The sequence below is a fragment of the Branchiostoma belcheri genome, unplaced genomic scaffold, assembly GCF_001625305.1.
Source record: "Branchiostoma belcheri isolate BF01 breed outbred unplaced genomic scaffold, Haploidv18h27 scaffold222, whole genome shotgun sequence".
NCBI lineage: Eukaryota > Metazoa > Chordata > Leptocardii > Amphioxiformes > Branchiostomatidae > Branchiostoma > Branchiostoma belcheri.
This window is the reverse complement of record NW_017803736.1, coordinates 168417-195480: the sequence shown is the minus strand read 5'-3', so window position 1 is coordinate 195480 and position 27064 is coordinate 168417. Positions and strand designations below refer to the sequence as shown.

At 41.0% G+C, this 27064-nt stretch overlaps 2 protein-coding genes across 2 annotated transcripts; both read right to left on the bottom strand.

Moving 5' to 3' along the window:
* Nucleotides 1-210: 210 nt before the first annotated feature.
* LOC109470389 lies at nt 211-7189 on the bottom strand. Its single transcript, XM_019769328.1, has 7 exons — nt 7160-7189; nt 2640-2862; nt 2458-2579; nt 2100-2277; nt 1063-1535; nt 760-981; nt 211-216 (listed from the first exon to the last, which is right to left on the bottom strand). Exons 1-7 carry the CDS (start codon nt 7187-7189, stop codon nt 211-213), a joined length of 1254 nt encoding a protein of 417 aa, XP_019624887.1.
* A 17213-nt stretch (nt 7190-24402) lies between these two features.
* On the bottom strand, nt 24403-26623 carry LOC109470388 (the record flags this gene model as incomplete). Its single annotated transcript, XM_019769326.1, has 5 exons — nt 24403-24489; nt 24958-25086; nt 25366-25444; nt 26094-26251; nt 26558-26623. Coding segments are annotated over 5 exons (519 nt in total), but the record flags the coding sequence as incomplete, so codon positions are not given.
* Nucleotides 26624-27064: the final 441 nt, after the last annotated feature.

Sequence of the window (27064 nt, the reverse complement as noted above, 5' to 3'; positions counted from 1 at the left end):
TTACAATAAATATATAAACCACTTAAAATATAATCCACTTAAATTCAAAATCGCTAGCATTACATGTGACTTATAACACATTGCGTTAAAAAGTAAACATATTACTATTATACAATTTTTCGAGGAAATGTAGTTCTTCAAGTTATATGGGTAAATTATCTTACATATTACTGTAGTTTGAACAACATGTATTTTAGGCTCAAAGTTTACTCATCCCTATATAAACAATACAAACATTATCACACAGGCATCAGTACATAGTACTTACCAACAGCAAAGGCAATATATTTTTTTACAAATTTCCTACATTATTCATTAGGGGGTTGCCTGTGCTAAAGAAGCGCCTTGTCTGACCACTAGTTATTTCCATACTCCCTGACTGTCTAATCATGATCACTGGTCATTGCCATAGACCGTTGGCTCATTTTTCTGTGTTTTTACACCTTCATACATAGGGTTTGGCTGTAAGGTAGCTAGCAATGCATCGCCTGATAGTAGTGGTAAGTCTCTAATATCAATGGATCGAGTGGTGCCTTTAGACTGATCATGACCACTGGCCACTACAGTAGCTTTGGTGTTTGTGTTGGATTCAGTTATGGTCTGAGACTGACCCTGCCCTGTGTGATCATCACCACTGGCCACTACAGTAGCTGTGGTGTTTGTGTTGGATTCAGTGACCGTTGGCTCATTTTTCTGTGTTTTTACACCTTCATACATAGCATTTGGCTGTAGGGCAGCTAGTAGTTCATCAACTGATACCGGTGGTAGTTTTCTGATACCAAAGGATTCTGTTGTGCCCTTAGACGGACTATTGCCACTGGCCACTACAGTAGCTGTGGTGTTTGTGTTGGATTCAGTTATGGTCTGAGACTGACCCTGCCCTGCCTGATCATGACCACTGGCCACTACAGTAGCTGTGGTGTTTGTGTTGGATTCAGTGATGGCCTGCGACTGACCCTGCCCTGTCTGATTATATTTAGTGTATATGGATTCAGTGGTTGAGTTTGAGGCAGTCGGTTCTGTATTATATAGTTGACTCTTAGTGTCCAGGGGTGGGGCAATAACCTGATAGCCTGTCTGACTACTATAATCATTAACTGTGGTGTTTGTGTTGGATTCAGTGATGGCCTGAGACTGACCCTGCCCTGTCTGATTGTGTAGATTCATATATTCATGCTTGTGATCATGACCACGAGTTGCTACAACAGCTGTCACCGTGGTGTTTGTGTTGGATTTAGTGATGGCCTGAGACTGGCCCTGCCTTGTCGTAACATGATGGGTCATATCTTCATACCTGTGATCATGACCGCTGGCCACAACAGTAGCTGTGGTGTTTGTGTTGGATTTAGTGATGGCCTGAGACTGGCCCTGCCTTGTTGTAACATGATGGTTCATATCTTCATACCTGTGATCATGACCACTGGCCACTACAGTAGCTGTGGTGTTTGTGTTGGTCTGAGACTGACCCTGCTTTGTTCGATCAAGTTGGTCTACATCTTCATACTGGTGATCATGACCACTAGTTGCTATAACAGCTGTGGCGGTTGTGGTGTGCAAAACAGGGTTGGAGTTCGCACCCGAATCGGAATTCCCCAACCTCCTTTTACACCAGAGTGTCAAAATGACACCAACAGAAAAAGAAATCATTGAACCAATAATAGTCGGAGTGTAAACAGGACCTAGGGGCAAACTGGGATCATTCTGAAGGGAAGTACCAGTGACGGCAAGAGTTGAGGTCATTGACCCTTTCCATGTAGTGTCAACTGTAGAGTCAACATTGCGTTTGAAGTGCCAGTGATAGTGAGAGGTGGTGGTACCATCATTATTATTTGCGCTTTTCAATGGATGGTCTATAGTATATGCTGTTAGGCTTACATTGTTTTCTGCATTAGTCATTGAAGATGTTGTCACTGCAGATGAACTCAATGAGTATTGAGAATCGACAGGTGGTGTTGATTTTGTTGGGTCCTCACAGATCAGATCGTCGGGACTTAAATCTTTAAGTTTTTTTCTTGAAAGTTTGGCAGGTTGGGCACATGTTATCTGATTTAGAATTGCAGGAGTTTCATTCAATTTTTGCCAAAAGGGAGCCATCTTACAGTCACACTGCCAGGGGTTGTGGCTAATCTGTAAGTAATGAATAGTTGTCATCATGTCATTGACGTCTGGGGGAAGGGCAGATAGCTGGTTTGACTGGAGGTCCAAATATTGGAGCTTGGGTAGATTTGAAAACGTACCAGCCTGGATGTTCCTTAGCTTGTTTGAGTTTAGGAGCACCTTTTTGAGGCAAGGCAGATTTGAAAGTGCACCAACCTGAATGCTGGATATCTGATTGGAGGCAAGTTTCAAAATGTCGAGTCGCGGTAGATTTGAGAATGTGCCAGCCTGAATGGTGTTTATGTTGTTTCCGCGCAGGTTCAATTCTGTAAGCTTGGGTAAATTTGAGATTGCGCCAACCTGAATGCTGTTTATGTTGTTCAGGTACAGGTGCAAAATCACTAGCTTAGTTAGATTTGAGAATATGCCAACCTGAATACTGGTTACGTTGTTTGAGTCCAGATACACATATGAAATCTGAGCTAGAGTTGAGAATGTGCCTGGATGTACATAAGTTATTTGGTTGAATGACAGGTGCAGACTTTTTAGCTTGGGTAGATTTGAGAATGTACCATTTTGAATGCTGGTTATCTTGTTGGAATTCAGATACAATTTTTCAAGCCGGGGTAAGTCTGAAAATGCGCCAACCTGAATGTTGGTTATCTTGTTGGACTTCAGGCACAAAATTCTAAGCCTTGGTAAATTTGAAAATGCGCCAACCTGAATGCTGTATATTTGGTTGGATGTAAGTTTAACCCGGAGGAGCTGGTGAAGATTTGAGAATGTGCCAACCTGAATGCTTGATATTTGGTTTGAGCCAAGCCTCAACGTCTCGAGCTGCCATAGATTTGAGAATGTGCCAGCCTGAATGCTGTTTATACGGTTCGAGGCCAGGTTCAATATTTCTAGCTTTCTTAGACTTGAGAATGCATTCCTCTGAATGCTGGTCAGGTTGTTTAAGCTAAGGTTCAAATATACGAGGTCGCGTAGATTTAAGAACGCACCAGATTGAATACTAGTTATCTGGTTATCTTTCAAACATAACCAGGTGATGGAATATGGGTATCGGAGGTTCTGAGGGATCTGGGTGAGGCCCCTATTTTGACAGCTGCAGCGTGATTGTTCACACAGCTGCAGCGTGATTGTTCCACAGTCACAGATACCTTCAGGCGTGTTGGGCTCCTTCAGGATGAGGAGCAGAAAAATCAGAAGGTGTCGCAGCTTCCTTCCCATGTCGTCCTGTAGTCTGCAGGCAACAGGAAGGAATTGGATTTAAATAATGGCAATAGGTGATGGTAGACGAACACCGTTTACACCTTTTTGGATGTTGGAGTTAAAACTTTTGGTGCGACACATAAAAGTTCTCTCACTTTCAAGAGCTTTCGACCAGTTACTCTGGTCTTCCTCAGTATACTGACCCAGTGAGGCTTGTCACGTGGCTTCTTTGAACCTTTTTGGATGTTTTAGGAACACACAGACACACTAGCATACAGACCTGCCCATTGGCAGACAATAGACCATAGCGATATTCCTTCTCTTTGATTTATTTTATTTCATTCACATGTATTGGGAAAAACGTATACATACTTATTGGGGCCCTGTCCTCTCCACATATACAGACTAGAGTTCCACGATCTCATACCTTCGCCAAATGATGTTAGCCTTTATGACTAAGAAATTATAGATGAATCCCCCTGATTGTGCGAATAGGATCCTATATTGCATCAATTATATCTGTTGATCATATTCTACACCAGAAGACAGTCTTATCTTATCAATGCATGCCATTATAGCATGTCCTCATAAATTATGCAAATGAGGTCCTTATTTGAATAAATTATGTTTAATAATGTTCACCTTCACATAACTTTCAAATATCCCAAGTATAAAAATTCCAGACATTACCACTATGTAAGTATAACATTTTTCTCGTTAATTATGCAAATTAAGTCTTCATTTGCATAATCGATATCTGCCTGTATTTCTGCCGTTCTGCATTACATATATCACAAGCTTGAATAGTCCTATCATGGAATGCAGCTGATATATAGAATTTCCTCATTAATTATGCAAATTACATTAATATTTGCATAATTGTAATAACATTATGTCAAGCATCACTTCAGCTACCTACATGCTAACAATCACGACGATCCATCAATCGGTTCTTGAGTTATCCGCCTTTAAACATTTTTCAACTAATGCCCCTGCAATTCCAGAGCAAGCCGCTAGGGGGTCCAAACTCACGTCACTTGTTCCCCAGCACAAGAGCTACCTACCATCCAAATTTCGTCACCCTAGCATGTCTAGATCACGAGATATCAAAACCGGAAGTTCAGCTGCAGTATCATAACAAGCCGTTAGGGGGCCCAAAATTTAATCAGTTCCACGTCTCATGAAGACCTACCCACCTACCAAGTATCAAGACAATCCATCTTAGCCTTCTTGAGTTATCGTGCTCACACACACACACACACACACACAGACACACGAACGCCAACGAAAACATAACCTTCTTGGCGAAGGTAATAAAAGTAACATCAACGAAACAAAAACAATGTAACTATCCTCTTTATCATATTTATGTCTCTGGAACCACAAGTAGCAAATACAGCAACTGGAGGGGGCGTATAGTACACACAGTGTCACTAAGTCACCCAAAAGAGGTGGTTTAGACCAGATAGTCCCTAGAAACTATCTGGGTACATTTATGCCTTGGATACATGCTACCAATTATGCATACATTTTATGCAAAGTATTTCATTGCCCTAAACGAGTTAGATTTTTAGTATCAGTATTAATATGCTGGAACGCAATACAGAAATATATTATGTAGAAACGCTAACATGCTAACGCTAACGCTTACTTACAAACACGTGTCTGGTTAATTGTCTGATTCAGGCTGTTTGAATATTCATGGTTAGCAGGTTGTTTACTCTTTGATGTTGTGCCTTTTGCTGACGTGTCATATTAAGACAAATTTTACATTTTCAGCGAGTGAGATATGGCAAAAATTGCAAATAAAAACAAGAATTTCCATTTTTTGCTTAGATATGTCCATCTTATAGTTCATGTAGACAAAAATTTTGACATTCATCACAAATATTGTACTATGCCATGCCGTACGTATCTATTATTGTTTTACTACATCTACACCTGTAGCTATCTCCTTTCTCATACTGGAAGGTCGGGGACCTCGAAAGTCTTTAGTGTTAGTCTCTTCCAATGCATTTGAACACAAAAATATTACTGATAATTTTGCATGAGAAGCAATGTCTCTTGTATAGTTATTTGTTTATTATTCCAGCCTCACTTCTCCCATGTATGTACAGAAAATACAAGATCTTACCTGAGTGTTCAATCAAAACTTACCTTTCATGGCATTCTGAATATCTTCAGTTCCTCGGCTTTGGAGCCATGGCGGTCTTTCTTCAGTCTTCGTTCGGGAATTGTGCCTCCCAGATGTGAGCTCTATGTAGCTTGTCCGTACTCGGCGGCAGTCTGACAAACAAGCCTGAAAAAATCTTGCGTAATCTGGGTGTGTTGATTGTCTGAGCCTGAATGGTTGAATATTAACATTAATGATACATAAATATTGTTTGCTTGCCATTTGAAATCGCCTCAAAATTCCTTAACGGTAATTTTGTTGTTAGCTGCTATGGGGCGTTTTTACTACATTGTGCATGCGGATAAAAAAAACTACGGTTCTCGGTAGCAAATGTACAGATGTTGGCACATTGGCGCACCAAATCCGTAGTGTGTTTTTTCACACATCTACTAATAGACAGATTAACCTAAGACGCTCGGTGGGCGTCATTCCGCCGTACGGGGAGGGAAACTCGTGTAAAGTGCTTTCCCAAGGGCACAACGTCGGACTGGACATGATGAGCATCGAACCCGGGGCCTATTGGTTCCGAGTCCAACGCTCTAATCGTTGGGCCGCTGACGTCACATTATGTTGCTAATGCTAAATACGTTTCTACACGTTTCTATTGTGTTTATTATGTTAATGATAATGTTTGATAATAATAACGTACTTGTTCATTTTCTTCAAGTTAGTTGTGAGTAAGATATGCATTCCTAGAGACGACCAAGGCAAAGGCCTCATAATGTGCAGTTTTTTTATTGACTAGGAGTTGAACCAAGTTTGACAAATAACATTACAGTAAATTATGTGCAGGCAAAGCTTAAGGATTGTTCAAAATATCTTGTAGAGGTCATCTAAAGCTCTCTCTTACATATCTCCAAACTGCTGTTAATCATTTATGCTTCAAAGTACATGCTTTAAATGCCTTACAACTGCTGAGTACATGTTGGATAAAAGAGCGTTGCTGAGCAACAAACACGTATCAGTGCAAACACTAGAAAGGAAACTTGTGCTTAGCTTCACTTCAAATATTTAGTGTCATTTAGCTTAGTCCAAACAAATATGTCTTTCACAATATGTCATCATATAAAATCGTGGGGAAGTAATTGGTACAATTATTTTACTTACAACGTATCAAAATAATGTTACAACAACAATACAACAATATATTTTTCACAGTATGTCATCATATAAAATTGCGGCAGGAATGAGTGGTACAATCATGTTACTTGTTAAAGGAACTTTTCAAGTCTGTCGTTTAAACGTGTTGCTTAAATATCGATTCGTTGAGCTTCAAAATGTTACAGTTTAGTAGTGACCATTATGGGGGTACTAAACTGCACTGTTACAATAAATGTATAAATTAATAATTAGAACGTTAATTTTCATTCTAAACCATGTTCAATAGTCGTTGCCAAACATTGCACCATGTACGCTTGTCGTGCAATAAATTTATTCATATAAACCACTATAATCACTAACATCACTCACAACATGTAAAGTATAGCACATTGCGTTGAACAATTATACATATTACTATAATAGAAGTTTTTGAGAATTTTTTTTAAGTTGCATGGGTAAATGACCGGTCACATATACTACTGGAGTTTGAACAGCATGTATTTTAGTAAAGTTTACTCATCACTAGAACAATACAAATATCATAACACACAAGCATCAGTACACAGTACTTACCACCAGCAAAGGCTTTCCTACATCATTCATTAGGGGGTTGCCTGTGCTAAACAAAACCCTTGTCTGACCACTAGTAACTAACTAAGTTATTTCCATACTGCTTGCTCCCTTACTGTCTAATCATGATCACTGGTCATCACCATAGACTGCTGGCTAATTTTTCTGCTAGTGCGCGCGGGCGAATCAAAATCCAACTTGTGAATGTGTGACAGAAACTTTACGGGACAAGACACCTCGAGGGCTTTATGTATTCATCCTGAACGAGCAGACTGGGGCAGTACTTGAGAAGGCTGCATTTGACACCTGGTATTATGGAGATGGTATCACAGCAGTACAAAGACTAACAGCCTATCTGCAGGGCGTCAAAGAGGTATGTGTAACAACAAAGTTGAGTTATATGATACGACACGATGGTTAGAGTTTTCACAGAGGAACCTGGAGGATTGAGGTTTGACTATCCGACTTTACTGATCTTTAACTAAATTCCTCACGTCACTTATCAGTAAAGTCTGGTGTGGATAAGGTCACGTGTTTGTAAACTTTCGTGAGATTACGTTGTGAAGTGACTGGTCATTAATTATCCTGATGAAGGCGACAGTGGTCGCTGAAACTTTGAACTCATATACTAAATCATAATAATCATAATAAAGTTCAACGTTTTACTATAATTGATATGTTTCATTCTGCTGCAGGGGCGGATCATTGTTATCGCTGTCCTTGATACCGGTGATACCGGCGTTCCTAACGAACCCAACCTGGCACCTTATGGATCCACCATGCAACCAGGCAATCATTCTATATTCTTTAAGGATAAGACCATAAAAATGCTCGGCTGTGAAAAAACACATTATCATTTAGGGCATCGCAATAAACCTGGAATGTTCTATTTTGGCGTGATGTATTATAACACCTCATCATAACCTGCTGTACCGAAAGGCAGACCTTTATTGTACATTTTTGCCCCACTGGGCTAAGCACAGGTCACATTATACATATACATATACGGATACATATACATATAACTATTACATGTACATGTATATATATATGTCTAATGTATTCTAGTATTTTCAACTTGTTCTCGCTTCTTAGTAATTGTATAAATGTACGGATACATATTCATATACATATAACTATTACATGTACATGTATATGTCACAGGGGAGATTGTAATCCAGGGGGATCCGGAATCCTCCTAGGGGAGATTGGAATCCTGATATTCAGATCCTAATTCAGTAGTAGAAATACTAGAACTCATAGATTGAATCATTTCACACCTAAAGTTTCAATCAATTTCAGCATAGGCAAGCCTACTAGTATTACTATAATTGTAAGTGAATTACTAGATTCGAATCAAGATTTTTCCTGGCATAATTTGCAGTTCTTATTCCATAATTGCAATCTTTCCAAACTTAGACCCAAATATATTTTCAATTGACAAAATGACGTGAAAACAAAATGGGAAAATGAAGGAAACAACAATATTCTTACAAACCATGATTTTATTCAGAATTTACAAATCACCAGCAAACTGGAAAAACTGGTTTTGGAGTTACTATCTCACAATGGCCTAATGAAAATTTGAACTTCTACGGAATCCCATCAGGTACGAGAGAATATATGTCTTGTTAGAATCATGAACTCATTGTAGATACACAAGTAAATATATTACATGTAATGCATCGAAATGTGAAGCGTAGGTAGTTCGTGGAACGTTACAGTTTGTATCAAGTTTGGCGTGAATTGAAAAAAAAATACGTCCTTAATTCTGACACAGATATCATGTCATAGCAACCCCCTTTGGTTCCGATATCTGTTTAACATCGGAATACATTTCTGATGGAAAATAGAATGTTGAAATTTATTACTGTAATAGTATATATATATATATATATATATATATATATATATATATATATATATATATATATATATATATATATATATATATATATATATATATATATATATATATATATATATATATATATATAATTAGATAATACAATATGTATGGTACATCAAACAAGAGAAAACGAGGGGTGCAAAATAACACTGTTTTTGTATGTCTGTTACAAAATGAAGGCTGCAAAGCCGGCTTCACACCTGTAGTCGGGACATGCATTCGGCTCTCCGTCAGAAAAACGTCTTACGATGTCGCCAGGAAAGTCTGCATGAACGACGGAGGGACACTAGCCATGCCTAAGACACGAGGATTGGATGTCGTCCTGAGGAACCTGATCAAAATGGTTGGTCTAAAACAAGATTACTGGATCGGCATGAAGAAATATGTCCATGCAAGACACTGGCAATGGGAGGACGGCCGTGCTTTGGGCAACTACCAGGTACTAGTATGTTTCTACCCTCTTCCCCCACTTCCTAAGGCAGCAAACGCCTGGCGAAAAAGTTATTAGTGAACCAATAGGATATAAGAATTAACAGGTACCTTGTTTTCTAGGCTTTTACCATGTTATTTTCTAAGTTTTTATATTTCGAAATTAATCAGCAGAAAAATATTATCATACTTTCGTCACACACCTCCTCAGCTCAAACAATGGTTTCATAAAACTTGTAATTTATTCTGATTTATTCTCTCTCAGCAACTTCTAGAAGCATAATGTCAACCTGGTATTTAAACTATTCACATTATATTTCGTCACCATTGTATTTTCATTTACTGTACATATCTGTATTATGTATTTAGTCTTATATTTGTGTACCTGTATTTTATATTTATGTATTGATATGGGCCCTGTGCCTGAAATAACGATTGAATTAAATTGAATTAATAGATACAGGTACTAGTCATATTACATGTATGTAACATAGTATCCAGATTTTTTAAAGATTAATTTGTTATTAACATAAACATAAGTTTCACAAGTTTTGTCATGTTGATGTCATGTTTGTTTCCTTAACTTATAAGGTTATAAATTATATGTAATCGATATAACAAGCAAGCATTAAGGTAAATGAGATGTGTTTTTGGTTGTGTTACAGACAATGTTATGTTTTATCATGAAAGTTACATGTTTAAAGTTAAAACACAACAAAGTTCTGTCACCTAGTGCTTACATCAGAGCCCATCTCCCTTAACCCAACCGTGACGGGGGCCGACAAGGTCTACAAGATACCTTTGACCCAGTGTTGACGTCACACTTCAAAGAAGCCACGTGTCAAGCTTCACTGCGTCATCCTACTGAGAAAGATCAGAGTGACTGGTCGAAAGCTCTAGGTGAGAGAACTTTGTTGCGTCGGATCAAAAGTTTTAACTTTAAACAATGTTGTGTCTTCTGTTTCCATTAGGCATGGTGCCCCGGAGAGCCAGATAACCAGGGATCGGCTTCGCTACATGCGGCGAAACTCTGCGTACAGTACTGGGCAGCAGACAAGGGCAATCCTATGTGGGACGACGTAGGCTGTCAGAAAAAGAACAGATACATCTGTCAAACTTCCCCAACCTGATCAAAAAATGGAAAAGCAAATAGAATACTGACAAAAATGTATCCTGGGCATCTGTATTGGAAACAGATGACCTGGAATTTGAGACATTGGGTGGCACTTTGAAAAACATAATTTAAATGCAAAATATGTATTGACATCTGGGACTCATGTACCCTTATAGTGAAAACAACGGACCTTAAAGTAGGTGTTGGGGTAGCTTGAGAATGTGTGAGTAGAAAAAAGACTAGTAATATTTTTTTCAAATTTACATTTTACCCGGATTTATTTAGTTCATCGATGATTTAATATGATTAATTGAATCACTTACCACAAACCGTCCTTTATTTTACCGTAGGATCTGTAGTTCTATTTTTTATCCTTTTTAATTTATGATTAATTCTTTTTCAATAAATTCTTTTGAAAGAAATTAGACCAAAGAACCTGGCTGCACCTCGTGCTGTCCTTTGCCACAAGTTATGTGGAGGCAGACGAGGGGTAGCTACCGGGCGTGCATAGCAGCAAATATCCTGTGTGTACGGGCATCCGGGGCTACGCCTTGTGTTGTCTTTTGCCACAAGTTATGTGGAGACAGACGGGGGTGGCTATCAGGCGTGCATAGCGGAAAAGATCGTGTGTGTACGGGCTACTAATCGCGAAGACAGAAGTGCTTTCATGCGAAGGCCAATACTGTTCTCTGCTTACAGGGGTTGGCAGACCTACGCACAGAGTTCGCAGCCTTAAGGCAGGAGATCAACCGACTTCGCGGAACGTCAGTGGATGGGATCAAGGACGAGCTGATCCAACACGCCAGTCGGCCCAAAGCAGCCTTTGACGCAAAGAAGGCAGTGGGTCTAATGGAAACGCTTTCTCAGCAGGCCACACAGTCCAACCACCCGAAGGCCGAAGAGTATAAAGCTATTCTACAACAGCTCAGGCCTCTGGAAGAGAAAGAATATTTCAAGGACATCATCCTTGGTTTGTTTGGTTCTCAAGTGGTGAAACAAGTCAATAAATCCATAGCAGGTTTTGTTAAAAGTCATGCAGCTATCCACCACGCAGAGAAGGGAGCTAACGGTTCCGGTCAGACCTTTCAAACTAGTCGTCAGACTGGGAATAGGTACACCCCTTATAGATACAGGTCGGCAGGTAGGGGTAGGGGGCCGCGACCAGAAGATAAGTGTAACAACTGCAACGAAAAGGGACATTGGGCTAGGGATTGTCCACTGCCACATAAAGACAAAAAGTAGTAAACAAATGTGAGGATGCTATTTATTTAAATGCCTTGAAGGTGGCCAGGGAGAGAAAGAGATTGATTTAACTATGTAATGACGTAACAAATCTGTGGGCAAGTACTGTATAAGCATGTAGCCCAAATTTTAACAGTACTGTGTATTCAGAAATGCCTGCAAATGCACTGTATTATGGTAACAGATTTGGTGCGACCTGTGACTGGAATTGTCTCTGAGATGTAAACAGTACTGTGTATTCAAAAATGCCTGCAATTGTATTGTATTATGGTTACATTTGGTGCGACTTGGACTGGAATTGGCTCTGAGATGTCAACAGTACTGTGTATTCAGAAAGGACTGCAATTGTATTCCATTATGGTTAGATTTGGTGCGACTTGGACTGTAATTGACTATGAGATGACAACAGTACTGTGTATTCAGAAAGGCCTGTAATTGTATTCCATTATGGTTAGATTTGGTGCGACTTGGACTGTAATTGACTATGAGATGACAACAGTACTGTGTATTCAAAAATGCCTGCAATTGTATTGTATTATGGTTACATTTGGTGCGACTTGGACTGGAATTGGCTCTGAGATGTCAACAGTACTGTGTATTCAAAAATGCCTGCAATTGTATTGTATTATGGTTACATTTGGTGCGACTTGGACTGGAATTGGCTCTGAGATGTCAACAGTACTGTGTATTCAGAAAGGACTACAATTGTATTCCATTATGGTTAGATTTGGTGCGACTTGGACTGTAATTGACTATGAGATGACAACAGTACTGTGTATTCAGAAAGGCCTGCAAATGCATTGTATTATGATGAGATTTGGTGCGACTTGGACTGGAATTGACTCTGAGATTAAACGTGATGCAAAGCATTACATTGGTGTCTTCCATTTTATTTTGATCCGAAGTAAGAGGGTGCAAACAACACAAGTAAGCTAATGTCTTTGTATTTCAGGAGGAAAAATGGTGCACGCCTGATATCAAGGACTTCGAGCATCTACACCAATTTGACCCGTACTCTACTTATCAGACACACTTAATAAATAAGATACGGTGGATTACTAGAAACCGAGACAGTAGAGCCATCGTCCCTCCCTCAGTAGAAGCGGTCTCTGCAGGTAGAATAAAAGCGTCAGCGGACTCGCTACTCTTTAGGGACCCTACCACTTTTCGGGCAGGGGAGATCCATCAGCACGCAAGGGAATGGAAGAAAATATTGGGGAAAGGAGATCATTCCGCCATGATTATAGACTGGGTAGAAAATGGGGTGTCCATGTTAGACTTCATCCGGCCGTTCACAGGTACATTTAAAGGGGTATCGTATCGAAACAGCGCCTTCCCGCCACCCAGGTATTTCCCCAATCCCCCCAGTTGTAGACCATTCGCTAAGTTTATCTCCGACTCCATCCAGAGTAGAATAGCGTCAGGAGCGGTGTCTATCTGGGGTAGGGTATATTGTCATGCCCTTGACCATCGAACCGTCTAAACCTCGCCTGTGCCATGACCTTCGCTACCTAAACTTGTGGATGAAGGATTGCCCATTTTCATTGGATTCCGTAACAGACGTCACCCGTTACGTAGGACAAGGTCACTACCAAACGAAGTGCGATGATAAGAGCGGGTACGACCATGTCCTAATCTCCGAGGGTTGGTTGGTCGGCTTCCAGTGGGGTGGCGTCTGGTACGTTTCCGCCACAATTCCTTTCGGGTGGAAATGCTCCGCTTACGTCTATCAGACGCTGGGCAACGTCCCAATGCACAGGGTTCGGGCTTTAGGGGTGCCGTCATCGCTGTACATTGATGACAGACACGCGGGCCAACTGATGAAGCGGGAGGTGGAGGGTCATGAGGGCGCGGTTGTAGAGAAGAGGAACACGGCAGCCGAGCCGGATCTGGAAGCAGCCGAAGCGGCATGCTTTATCTTGTGTAGCGTGTTAGTGGCGTTAGGGTATTTCCTGGGGTTAGACAAATGTCAGCTCGACCCGGTCCAGTGTTTGGAGTTTTTGGGGTTAGAGGCAGACTCGGTTTTGGCTGCGTTTAGATTACCTCTAAGGAAGAAGATATCGTTTGCCACCCTCAGAGAGAGCATCCTGGAGAGAGAGTTGGTACCGGTCTCCATACGTTAGAAGTTGACAGGTAAGATCGTGTCGTTCGGGCTGGCAGTACCGGCCACGCGCTTATATTGTAGGGAGATTTTCAATGCCATAAGGATAGCAGAGAGAAGGCAGGCGGACATCCCAATCGACGGCAGAGTCCGGGAGGAGATCGAGCACTGGCGCTTTCTGGACCAGTGGGAGGGACACGTACCTTGGAGGGCAGAGCAGCATGAAGTCGTCGAACTGCACTCGGACGCCCCGGGCTTCAGGTGGACAGGATCCATGACGACAGACCAATGGAAGGTCCAGTGGGGGACTATTGGCAAGGAGAAGAGTTGGGCGACACAATAGCCATCAAAGAAACGGAAGCACTTCGGGGAGTCCTCGCGGCGATCGAGGATCAGGTAAGGAATAAGAGAGTAGACGCCCGAGTCGACAACCAAAACTTGATTTCCTCGTGGCAGAACCAAGGAGGCAGAAGCATCGAGCTGTCACGAGCTACGCGAAGACTGTGGGAACTTGTGGTCAAGCTCAACGTCGACCTGAACCTGTCGTTCGTCCCCTCGAAAGAGAATGAAGCGGATGCACCCTCGCGCGCGCTGAGTAGCGCAGATGCCATGCTGCATCCAAAGGTTTTCGAACGTATCGATCGGGAGTTGGGAGGCGAGATGGGGTTCGATCTCGACCTCATGGCACTGCCATCTAACGTCCAGACGGGCAGGAACGGCCATAAGTTGGAGTTTTCCAGTCCCTACCCGACTCCGGGCGCTAAAGGTGTCAACGTGTTTACCCTAGATTTCTCGGGCAGGAATTGCTATGTGTTCCCTCCGTTCGCAATGATCGGTGCCATGTTGAAGTTAGCGATAGAGCAGCGGGCGCGAGTCGTCCTGGTGGTCCCCGACTTGTTTCCACACAAATATTGGTGGGCGGTGATCCAACAGAGAGCTAGTAAGGTACTAAGGGTCGCAGGCGCGGGTCAACCCATCCTCTACTTCCCGTCCCGAAAGGGAGGATGGAGGCTTCAACCAACCAACCAACAGGGATTTATGGGCGTTCCTCATCGAGCGGGAGGATAAAGATCTAAAGTAGGCAGGCAAGCAAGCGTCGATTATAAGGACTACTTCAACCAACATTTACAGGCCAGTAAATGTTTTGTTTGCGTTTTTTTTTTTCGTTTTCCAGAACGAGGCAGCGCGAGACCCCAACAGGATACGGCAACCAAGGATGCCCGACAAGCAGCAGGGCTCGGCTTACGCTACCCAAAAGAGCGTATTAAAGGCACTGTTGAGCGACTTCCTGTCGACCTTTTCCCCTCCGAAGAACGTCGCCTCCGCCTCACCGGTCGACGTGGTTAAGTTTTTGATATGGAAGGATGAGAAAGGGAAAACTAAAGTTCATGAAAAAGGGTGTGTAGGACGGCAGAGGAGTTGTCAGTGTCCGGCGAGACTGGCATTCAAGACGGTGGACTCATACATTGGTAAGTTGAGGGCCATCTTTAGTGAGAACGGTAGAGGAGGGGAATGGGACGAGAGGTTAGGTGTGGGCAACCCCGCAGCTAGTAAGGAGGTGAAGCAGTACTTAGCATCGGTGACCGCAGAGCAGTTAGGGCAGGGCCTGACTCCGCAACAAGCGAGACCGGTATTCCTGTCCAAAATAGTTAAAGTGTGCGAGCACATCGCAGGTAAGATCCAATCGGAAAAATCCGCAAGTAGATTGTTCACGTTAGCTAGGGACCAGGCCATATTTAAGGCAGCGTTCTTCTCCGGGGACCGACTAGCCGACCTCATGAGAGTGCGGACCTCAGACGTTTGCAGGTTGCAGTCGGGTGCTCTGCTCATGAATCACGTCTGGGGAAAGACTCTCAGGGATGGTAGGTCGAACGTGTTTACCCTGGAGAAGACAGGGGACTCCTCCACCTGCCCTGTCGTAGCAATCGACTGGTACGTCGCCATCAGTATCTTTCTATAAGCCTAGATGGGGGTTTCTTGTTCCGATCGACCTCGAGGGAAGGTGATGTCCTGGCGGAACAACCGTCATCCGCCGCAGTTAACAACTCCTTCCGCAGGTATCTCCAGAAACTCGGCATCGATGAGGGTGAAACTCTCCACGGATGTCGAGCGGGATGTGCCATCTCCCTTCATATGGCAGGCGCGTCGGAAGGCGAAGTGATGGGCCACGTCGGATGGTTTACAAAACAGACAGCCTCCCACTACATGAAGATAGCGAAAGTAACACAGCCAGGTGGTCCAGCCACTAGGGCTAGCGGCGGAGGAAGTCCAGGAGGCAGTCAAATCGTACGAAGAGAACAACGAACTGCTGGGATTAAAGAAAGCCTTCTGAAGTGCGGGCAGGAGGAGAGCTCCGACAACGTGAATGTAGTGGAAATTGTAATTCATTTGTTACCCATTAGCGAAGCCTCGTGGTCGTACAAAATGTGATAATTGTTTGCGAATAACTCAATATTTAATGTGGTAACTTTAGCAGGGGGTATATTTGGCTTGAGTCGTGACGTCGAGAACGGGGTAGACCAAGTAACTGTGGTGAAAGTAACCAAGGAATCGTAATATTAAAGGTACCAGAATGAAAGCCGTTGATCAATAAAGTTGAACGTGAAATGCCTTGCTGATTGGTGGTGTTTTCATTGTCTCAGTCTATAGCCTAGCAGGGGATGCAGAGCTTGGCGTTAAGTAGCGAAGGATAGGAAAGGATGAGGATGGGGATTAGAGGGGGGGGTTAAGGAAAGTTAGGGTTTTGGTTTGAGAAGGGCACGCCCCCTAGCGAAGGAATAGCAAGGTCATAGGTAAGGCGGAGCGACGGAGGCACTGCCCCATAACTAATTAAGGATGATTCAATGACTGCGCGGTATGGATAGGCACCTATCCTTACTGCGCTCTCATTGGATAATACTTAATGAAGTTATATTGACCCCATTATAAAAATCTGGCCGCACCACACCGTGCTGTGCATTCAGAGAACTCACCCGTAACACGGAGGAACGTGGAGAGGGCGAGTTCCAGGTCATGTAGGGTGGCCTAGATAGAAGGGGAGTGGACAATAGAAGAAAGCGTAATAACCCACCCCCCACCCTAGGTGCTATACGTAGTAACAGACAAGAACCAGCCTTCACCGCGCGACTCCGGCACTGCCCCATAACTAATTAAGGATGATTCAATGATTGCGCAGTATGGATAGGCACCTATCATTATGAATTGATCTGCATGATTTTTGACAGGTAGGTTACCGTTGGGGAGACTAGTGTCAAGTGAAAAAACGAAAAACTTCATGGGTGGTCTGTACGTTGCTGCAGTGAACCTTTTGTGTTTGTCGCTTGTTAGCAGGATAACTCGAGTATTTAAATGGATGTTCATGATTTTTTGTAGGCAAGAGGCCAATGTCAAGTTCAAAAACGGGCCTCATGAGGTGTCCCTATGTTGCTGCAATGGACTTTTTGTGTTTAGAAAGGTACCGAACTTCCCCCACCAACGTCTGCTTGGAGACAGTTGGCTGACACCTGGGGAACCCCATAACTACCATCACGCCTTGGGATCAGGGAACATTGAGGGACTATTCTTTAAATTCAGCGGGACGAGGAAATGTTGGACATGCGTCAGGTCATTCCCTAAGGCCACACCAAGTCATTTTATGGAAGACGTCCCTGAAGACTTTAAATTTAATGCGAAAGCGCTATAAAAACATAAAGGGCCAGAAAACAAGATGCCTAGATTTGGAATATACACAATGTACTAAGGAAATACATGCACAAATGTTAGGACACAAATTAAATAAAGAACACAATGTAACAACAAACATTATTCGTAAGAAAAACAGCAAATAAATCAACTAAACAGCAGTAGTCGCCCTGTTCTGATTCTTCCCTTTTACCACATCTTCTCTTTTTACATTTTGCGGTACTGTCGTGATATTTAGATCATAATACAGTAAGCAGAATTTCTTGTAACAGTTCAGAATCAAATTACTTGGGGGGGGGGTAACACAGGTGACGGCGCGTCTGTAACTCTGTGGCGAACCCTTTCAGGGTGTTCCGTACAATTGCATACGGAGATTCTTTTGTATCCTAGACCAAATTGATTATTAGGAATAAAGTCCTTCTGGTGTGTAATCACGTTTTTAACCCTTCACATGACGGTGTTATGTGTGTGTTACGGCCTTGCTGCCGTCCAGCTTCCAATTTCCCAGTAATGTTTTCAAGAAAAAAAATGTTCAATATTTGTTAAAAACTTTTCTCTGGTCACCAGCTTTATCATACACTTCTAAGTAACCTCTACCGGTGCCCTTGAGCTGCTAGGAAAATGGTTGAAATTAACGGCCAAATAGCTTTTATGGCCACTAAATCTCGTTGAATAGACTCGGAACTCACACCAAGTCAAGTCAGCGATCTTTGATTGCCTTGTTGTCCCGTCAACAGGCAAAAAGTATTTCCCGTCATTTTTTTTTCTCAGTTTTTACAAGGCCATGTTGATTTTATTATATGGATGACATTCGCGCGCGCATGAATTTTCGGCCGTTTCAAGTAAAAACGTTTCAACCATACTGTACAAAACTGTTGCAAAATGAGCAGATACATACCGTAAGTTGCACAAAAGATACTTGAAAACAATATCAATGTCTTAGAATGCTAAAATCAGACGAAAAAGACGTAAATGTAAAGAAATGAAATATAAGAGTAAATTATTTGCCATACCATACTCTGAGGAGGATGGAGGATGGTGTACTAGTAAAAATTTATCATACGAACAATTTTTATGTCATTGTGACGTAATATGACGTCATTATGACGTCATTAATGTGATTTTATTGGCCAAAACCGTCTAGATAGGTTATTCCCTGAAAACTAAACAATATACGACATAACTTTACCAAAAGTGTTTATGACAGAATATTAGGATGTACTAAGTCTTATGTTGCCCATAGCAACACCGGTGACGTCATAAAATGATATTACCTATCCGCCATCTTGGATCATCAATCTTGAATTTTGAAAAATAGTTTTTTTTCAGGATAAAGCCTAAAATACATTGTAAACAGACTAAAGACATTCATATGAACCTTTTTTGTAAAAAGAAATGGGAGTATTGATGAAATTTTAAGGAAAATAAGCTGTATTTACCTGATCTAATGATATGGTCCGCCATCTTGGATTTTGGCCAATGACGTCATCAAATTAGCATAAATTAAGTATTTTTAATGATAAAATTTACATATAATTATATGTGATGTTATTAATATTAGAAACAATGTGTAACTTGACATAAAACCCATAAAATTCTGTTGTTTAAATGGAAATTATTAAATTTGGCAAAAAATGCCTGTCAGAAACCCGTTGCAATGGCAACAAGAAAAATCATAATCTTATTCCACTGATACAGATTTGTTGCCAACAATATTTTAGGAAAAGTCACCAAGTTTGACGGTTCTAGCTTTAGCCTTTCAGACGCTATGTGACATCAAAGTTGCCGCGGGCACTTTTAGCCCCCCCCCCCCCCGGTCTAGATAGGGTTAACGCTGAAACGCCAAACAATATACAGACGATCTTGTTAACCGACTTTAGTAAAGCTTTTGATAGGATTAATCACACAAAATTGATAAATAAGGTGTTGGAATGTGGGATACGTACGTCAGTTATGCCTTGGCTTTGCAATTTCATTTCCAACCGTTCACAGTGTGTCCGATATCATGGTAAAACCTCACAATGGAAAACTATCTCATCTGGAGTCCCGCAAGGTACGAAATTAGGTCCCATTCTGTTTTTGATTTATGTAAATGATGATCTCCAAGTAAACCGTTTAAATCGTTACAAATATGTCGACGACCTCTCTGTTTGTGAAAGTAGACTTCTCTATGAACCCAGCCTTATCCAACCATCTCTTGATCAATTAAATTTCTGGGCTTCCAAAAATTACATGACATTGAATGCTGACAAATGTAAATTAATGATGATTACCTTTATGCGAGATTGCCCCCCCTCCCCAATTAATTTCCGTCAATGATAAGCCACTAGAATATACAGATGACGCATGTATTCTCGGCCTATGGCTATCCCACAATTTGAAATGGGACAAGCACGTTGAATCCATTATAAGCAAAGCTAGTTCCCGACTCTTCTTTCTAAAGAAATTGAAACGTTTTGGGCTCCCTTCAAACGACCTAATCGATTTTTACCAAATGTATATACACCCTATTCTTGAATATGCAGCACCCATCTGGACCTCCGGCATTACGGCACTACAAACCAGGAAGATTGAGCGTATTCAGAAACGTGCATTACGGATAACCCTTGGTCCTGAGTACTCATGGTATAGCGACGCCTTATCCAACCTAGGTCTAACCCTCCCTTGAAAAGAGGAGGGAGGACCTAAGTTTGAAATTTGCCAGATCCCTTTTCTACTCTCCCTTCAGATCCTGGCTCCCACCATGCCGAGAGACCAACCCACGTTAGAAAATGTAAACAGTTTAAACGAACTTGACCTTGACCTTTTTTCGTTTATAGGATAAAACTAGTCAAGGTGTGAAACTTGGCCAAATTTTATTTCACAAATCCAAACGGTTCCTGAGATTTCGGCAACTTTGCACTTCGGCACCTGTCGTAGGCCTAGGTCCCGTACAAGGCCCTAATGACGGGCCATTTAATGGTCTTCTTATCAGGTCAAATTTACTATTCCAGCCGACTTTTTCTGGCTAGCGGATAACATTGTTGTATCCTCTCACGTTCTGAGTGATTTGTAGTTAGTGTAAGCCGTTTTTACGGCAGAAAAGGGGGGGGGGGTACGCGTTCTCGGGCCAGTGGGGAACTCCCATAGTAAAGCATAGGGGACGGTCCTAGTGGCCGTTGCCATGGCAACGGAGGTCTGGCGGTGAAATAAACTGGCGTATTTTACTTGAACCGACGTCAGTACCAGATATACTAAGAAAATTTCACCGAATTTGACACGGTTGATTAATTCCCATGGGGGTTCAAGGCGGCACAACACAGTATTAGCTCGATGGGGATTTCTATAGTTAAGGACCCCAAAGTGACTCACTTCGACTCACTGAAAATCATAGTAGGGTGCACAAGCAAGGTTCAGAATTTTGATATGTTTAATTTCAGGGTATAGTATACAAAATATGTGAAAATGTGCTTAGATTTGCCGGCTAGTTCTCTTCTCATGCCCTCTTTTATTAGCGCCACTGCGGAGGTCATGGAACTGCAGCCGACGCACAGTACTAGGCGGGACAAGTATCCAAGCGCAAATCTACGCCGAAGGAACACGCACCATAATTCAACTTTTACAGTCTCAAAACTGACGTATTCCTCTAACATTTACCACACGTTCTATCTCGATGCCATGCACAGAACAATCTCTGCACCCTTCTCTAGTATTGTGCAGCACTACTTTATGCCCGGACTACTTTTGACTACGGGGTTCGCTCATAAATACTGTGTTGTGCGGCCTTAACCACCTCTTTTCCCCCCTCCCCAGAACAAATCGATACAAAAATAGCCCGATCCTCTATCTTAGATATGGCACATAGTAAATCTCCCATGACCAACCCTACCAAGATTAGTTATCACGTAACATACTATAAGATTATTAATTTTTACACTGATGATATTGATAACTTATTGGTTGATATTGTAATAATTGTTAAGTTCATTTTACTCGTTTAATATTTAGTTGTCTATATGTTAACTGTGAAATACTCACTTGTTTAGTTGTCTATTTGTTAACTGTGCAATATTTGTTTCTCTGTTTTTAAACACTAGCATACAATTCAGCGCTACTTATTTAGTTGCGCTGCCACATGCTAGCGATTGTACTCTTCGATCAATCAATAAACAACAATTATTATTATGATCAGATATGAGTTGAATTATTATTGTTATTATTTCATCATTATGATTATGTAAGGGATGGTTCACTACATTGTATGTTTTTTGATGAATAAAGGAAAAAAGATTTTGGACTCCCTGGTCGCTTTTTATGAGACTGCAGCTGAACTTCCGGTTTTGATATCTTGTGATCAGGACATGGTAGGGTCACTAAATTTGGACGGTAGGTAGCTCTTTGGCTGGGAAAGACGTGTCATGAGTTTGGCCCTCTAGCGGCCTGTTATAGAACTGCAGACGCATTTGTTGAAAAATATTCGAAGGAGGATAACTCAAGAACTGATTGACGGATCATCATAATTTCTGGTATGTGGGTACCTTGAAGAATGCTTGACATTAAAATGATAGCTTTCCAAATCAGCATCTAATTAGAAAATTAATGAGGAAATGCTGTAAATCTTCCACCTTCCATGATATGATTATTTAAACATGTAGCATATGTAATTGTAAAGAACAGCATAGGCAGATAAAGGTTATGCAAATGAAGGCCTAATTTGCATAATTAATGCGAAAAAGCTATAATTCCATAGTAATTACAGGGAACCTCATACTTGTGGCATTTTTAAGTAAAGTGAAGGCGGACATCACTAAAATAAAGTCTAAATCAGAGCATTATTTGCATAATTTATGAAGAAATTCTAGATTAGCCATTTTTCACAAGACAAGACTGTCATTAGTTGAATATCATGCGCAAAGTGCGGTTATTAGAACCTTGATGTCGAACGGTAAGAACACCCTCTGCCCTATCAATTAGTTGCCGTCGGATGAAACATTGTTCCTAAGGGCTTAATTGTAGATCATGAATGTAAAACTTGTCTAGAGTGGAAAAAACTTTTTTTTTAATCGTTTTCGTTTTCAGACAAGGTATACAACTGATTCAAAATAAAGAAAGCAAAATAAAGAAAGACAGCACCCGTATGTGAAGAGTTTCCACATGTATTGTACGTAGATGAAGGGTAAACAAGATGGAACAAAACCCAATCATTTTAACCGATGGTAAGATCATAATGCACAACAATACAAGGATCAACTCCTCAGATTATTATGATCTTGAGTAAATGACGCCAAGCCATGGTTGCTGTTGCCTATAGTTTCTAAAGCAGACAAGAACTTGCGGTGGCGACTCAGGAAGGCGCTTTTACGAATTTGTATGTATATACCTGCCAGTATATAGTACATGCTAATTCGTAAAGTCGGCTTCCTGAGTCGCCACGGCTAACATCAGAATGTATTTATATCAACTACTACTTACTTTACCTTACTTTGGTCGAGCTCCCGCTTTTGAAAAAAATCAACTACTAGAGCGTTATTTTCTACCGAATTCGAATAAACAGAAGAATAACCATATCGTCTTGTGATCAGATGAACTAACACAACAAAGAATGATGTACATAGTTGGTGGTTGCATGCTAAACCACGTATTTTCTAAAATAGCCTAGAAATATCATGTCTATTCACTATGATGATGATGATGCAGTATACCTAGAAATTTTAATACATGACAAATCCTACTCCTCAACAACCTCTATTTCACATTAGAGCCTAAAATTAGATCATATTGTAATGAGCAAATTGTCTTACAACGTGTGCAGAGATTAAAATACCTATTACCTAAATATAACTACAGTAATGAAATCAACATCACACCTACATTTAACTTTAGATCAATATAATACACTTAATCCTCAAACACCCGAACTTTTTTTTGCAACGAAAATGACCGAACATGGTCCAAATGGACCCCAGTTGGTTTCTATCAAATTTATATTCCTTTTTTGCATTCTTTCAGTAATCTTTGCACATATATTGGTTAAACATAGTAAGAGGTATATGCAAGCTTGATTAAGTGTAAAGAATTATCATAATATCATTATCATAATTTATGCAAAAAATTGGATGAGGTCTGCAGGCATGGACATGGGGTTGACCTTTGACCTCATATTATTGTCAAAGGTCATTACCTCTGACAACCTGATACCCTAATTCCTGAGGTTGAGATTACTTGGCAAACTGCATAATATCAAAAGCAATAATGCTTCCTTGAAGACATATTGAGGATATCCGAACATTTCATGTGTTTTTAAAGTACAAAATTTAATATAGCTGGGGTCTTACATCAGACTTCCCGTTGTTATTTTTACAAATTTGTGTCGATCTCCAAAAAAATTAGAGCTTGAAGAAGAGGTTTATTGACAAAGTCACGGGAGGAATTTTTTTTCAAATAAAAAATTATCAAATAGCACATAAAAATATACTCCTGGGGTCCAAATCGGGTGTTTGAGGGTTAATATGCATTGTAAACATGAATCATGCCCTGATCTATCACCATACTTAATGTTTATCATAATGATACCTACACCAACAGATGGCTCTATTGTCCTGGTCTCAAATTGCCCTAGGCTCAAATTGCAGCTTAGAATACACATCAATGATATATATGCAGTGGGAAATATAGCAGCTAGCATAAGCAAAATACTTTCATTTCTGTCAGTTTAAAGGATTGCGAGGTGCCGGTTAAGATTGAACAATGGCAGCCCCGTTAATTTTCTCCATGTTCGCGGTCCCGGGTGTTTATACATCTAGGATATCCTTGATGTAGTCACAAATGGCGGTTGCCATAGCCTCGATAGAGTAGATCCTGATTTTGATATTGATCCTCTGTGGAAAACAATGATGCTCTTAGATTAGTTAGTATTATAAAGGACGTAATATACGTCCGAGGCAAGATTAGTTAGTATTAGTATAAAGGACGCAATATACGCGGACAGACGCGAGAGTCCACATTTACACTAGCATACTATTACTAAAGCCAATTTTGACATATGGCTGTGAAACATGGATGCTCAAAGACGGGAAAGCATTCTCCAGGCAGCAGAAATGAGGGTATTACGGCTGATATACGGTCACAAAAAGAGACCACAGAAGAAACACCACCATCAGAGCTTCCCTAAAGGTTGAAAAAAGCAAATCAAGATTATTTGATCATGTGAAAAGAATGACATGATTGATTGATTGATTGATTGATTGATTGATTGATTGATTGATTGATTGATTGATTGATTGATTGATTGATTGATTGATACTAGTCTATTGATTATGATCTGGTGGCTAACCATAGACACTTACCACCGGATTATCTCCAAAGAACGAGGCCTTCATCCAACCTTCGAAGCTGCCTGTCTTGGCCACGGCCACGGTCGCACTGAAGCCCATCTCCCTTATGTCCAGCACTCCTCCCAGCACGCCAGTGGAAACCTAATGATGGGGAAGTTATTCATATTATGTGACCTTCTTGGTACATACGTCAACTTGTTGCATGGGATCATTTGGGTACAGTGTACATAAGTAATATGTAATATAGAGCGATTATAAAAGAGGCAATTTAAACAACATTACTGAGTGCAATTTCTAAAGGTTAGCCTATTTGCAAACTTTGCAACCTAATTTATTCCAATTTGGTTGACATAGTTTGAATTTGGAGCCTTTTTGACCATCTATAATTGCTTTAATGCTTATATTTTCCTAATTGTTTACCTTCTCTGCTACTTTTATGCCAAACTTATTGGTTTCCTTGACGGCAGTCAATACCCCCTTTGCTGCGGTGACACCGATGCTGTATAAATAAACAAGCAAGACATCAGGGCTTAACTCAGTACATAGGAGCATATCCACTAAAATACCAGGTCTTTGTAAAATGTTCTGCTTTCTGTTTCTATCAGCTCGGTCATATTTCTTCTCTGTATGTAGCTCAGCCACGAATCTTGTCTGTGTAACTTGCATATAACCTCATTTCTGAACCGGATATGAAATAAATTGTCCAACGTTATGAACTTAATGTTCTTGCAAAACTTTACATAGACTCTTATTTCCCACGAGTTAGATTACTTCCCGAAAATTTCTACCGCTTATAAACTAGCATTCCGTATTCGGGCGACTTGACCAGTTGGGCCGAGTTGACCATGGGTTGTGTTGACTGGGCCGAGTTGGAAATGGTGGTCCGAGTTGTCCGACATTCAACAACAACAAATTAATCTACATCCATCACAAATATTTAAATAGCATCAGGATATAGGGTATAGGGTCTTTTACATACTTCCTTTAAATATCTAGATACCTTTGTGTTCAATTTGGGACCTGTGCAAACCTCGAAGATATCAAGATGACTTAAGCAAGGCACTAGGTAGTTTAGGGTGAGACCCGAATACTAAAATTTTAACTTAATATGAACTGTTGCACGCATTATTATAATGGTTACCACTTACTCGCATGTTTCGTGTACTGCGACTTTTGTACCCTCCAAAACGCCCTTTGCGGCGTCAAGTGTCCAGCGGCTCTTGTCCACGATCTTCTGGGCGGCTTTGACGGCCAGTTTCGCAACGTTCAGCGTTTTCTTGGTCTTTTTAACCGCCACCTCTGCAATCTTGTTAGCAGAGTAACCATATGTGTCAGAGTTTGGTAACAATTCTGCATGTAGTGTCACATTTTTTTCAACTAAATAGTCACAAGGGGCTATGGGAAAGAAATATCGTCCTTACGGCCTTACATCTGTTGGAAAAGGAGACTTTGAATATGACCTTTAAAGCACAATTGTTCCCAATTTTGTAATGATTTGAATAGCATACAACATGAAAGGTGAGATGACTGGGATGGAAGCTCTTCTCATTACTTAATGGCATTTCATTTAAAGGTGTTTAGTCTGACGCCACAGTTGCGTGATTGACCTTACCTTTAGAGCAGCCTTACACGCTGCACGGAGAGCATTTTTCGCATGGCATTTCACTTTCCCTGCAATTCAACAACAGGTAGATTCACGTAAATGATATGACTATGAATCCTGCATAAAACACAGTCCGTGTTTCATTTCTAACATTTACCTTTCTTCATTTCTATCTATGATTAAATCTTAGGATCTTCTTCTTTCTATCTATGGTTAAAAACTAGGGTACAATATCTTTATTAGTTGACTCTAAAAGCAAACGCAGGCTCCGTTTCAAAGACTTCTCTTCTCGTAGACGTAATAATACATGTAAGTACCACGCAGTTGGGAGCCGATCCGTTGCATGCTTTTGATTTCTTTTCGCATAGCCGATGAACCGGTAACAAAACGAAAGCCACGTTTAAGACCACACTGTGAGATTTGATCCATGCACACCGGGAAGGACCCTATTTTTTCGGTACGTGTGGTGGCATCTTGAACATGCTTCAGGTGCGGCTGGCTCCCCTTAAACACGAA

Coding starts and splice junctions, on each gene's coding strand:
- LOC109470389 (XM_019769328.1), bottom strand. CDS start 7,189: ATGAATGATGTAGGAAAGCCTTTGCTGGTG. Junction 2,580..2,639: donor AAATCTACCCAAGCTAAAAA/GTCTGCACCTGT, acceptor TCTCAACTCTAG/CTCAGATTTCATATGTGTAT. Junction 2,278..2,457: donor ACAACATAAACAGCATTCAG/GTTGGCGCAATC, acceptor TGCCTCAAAAAG/GTGCTCCTAAACTCAAACAA.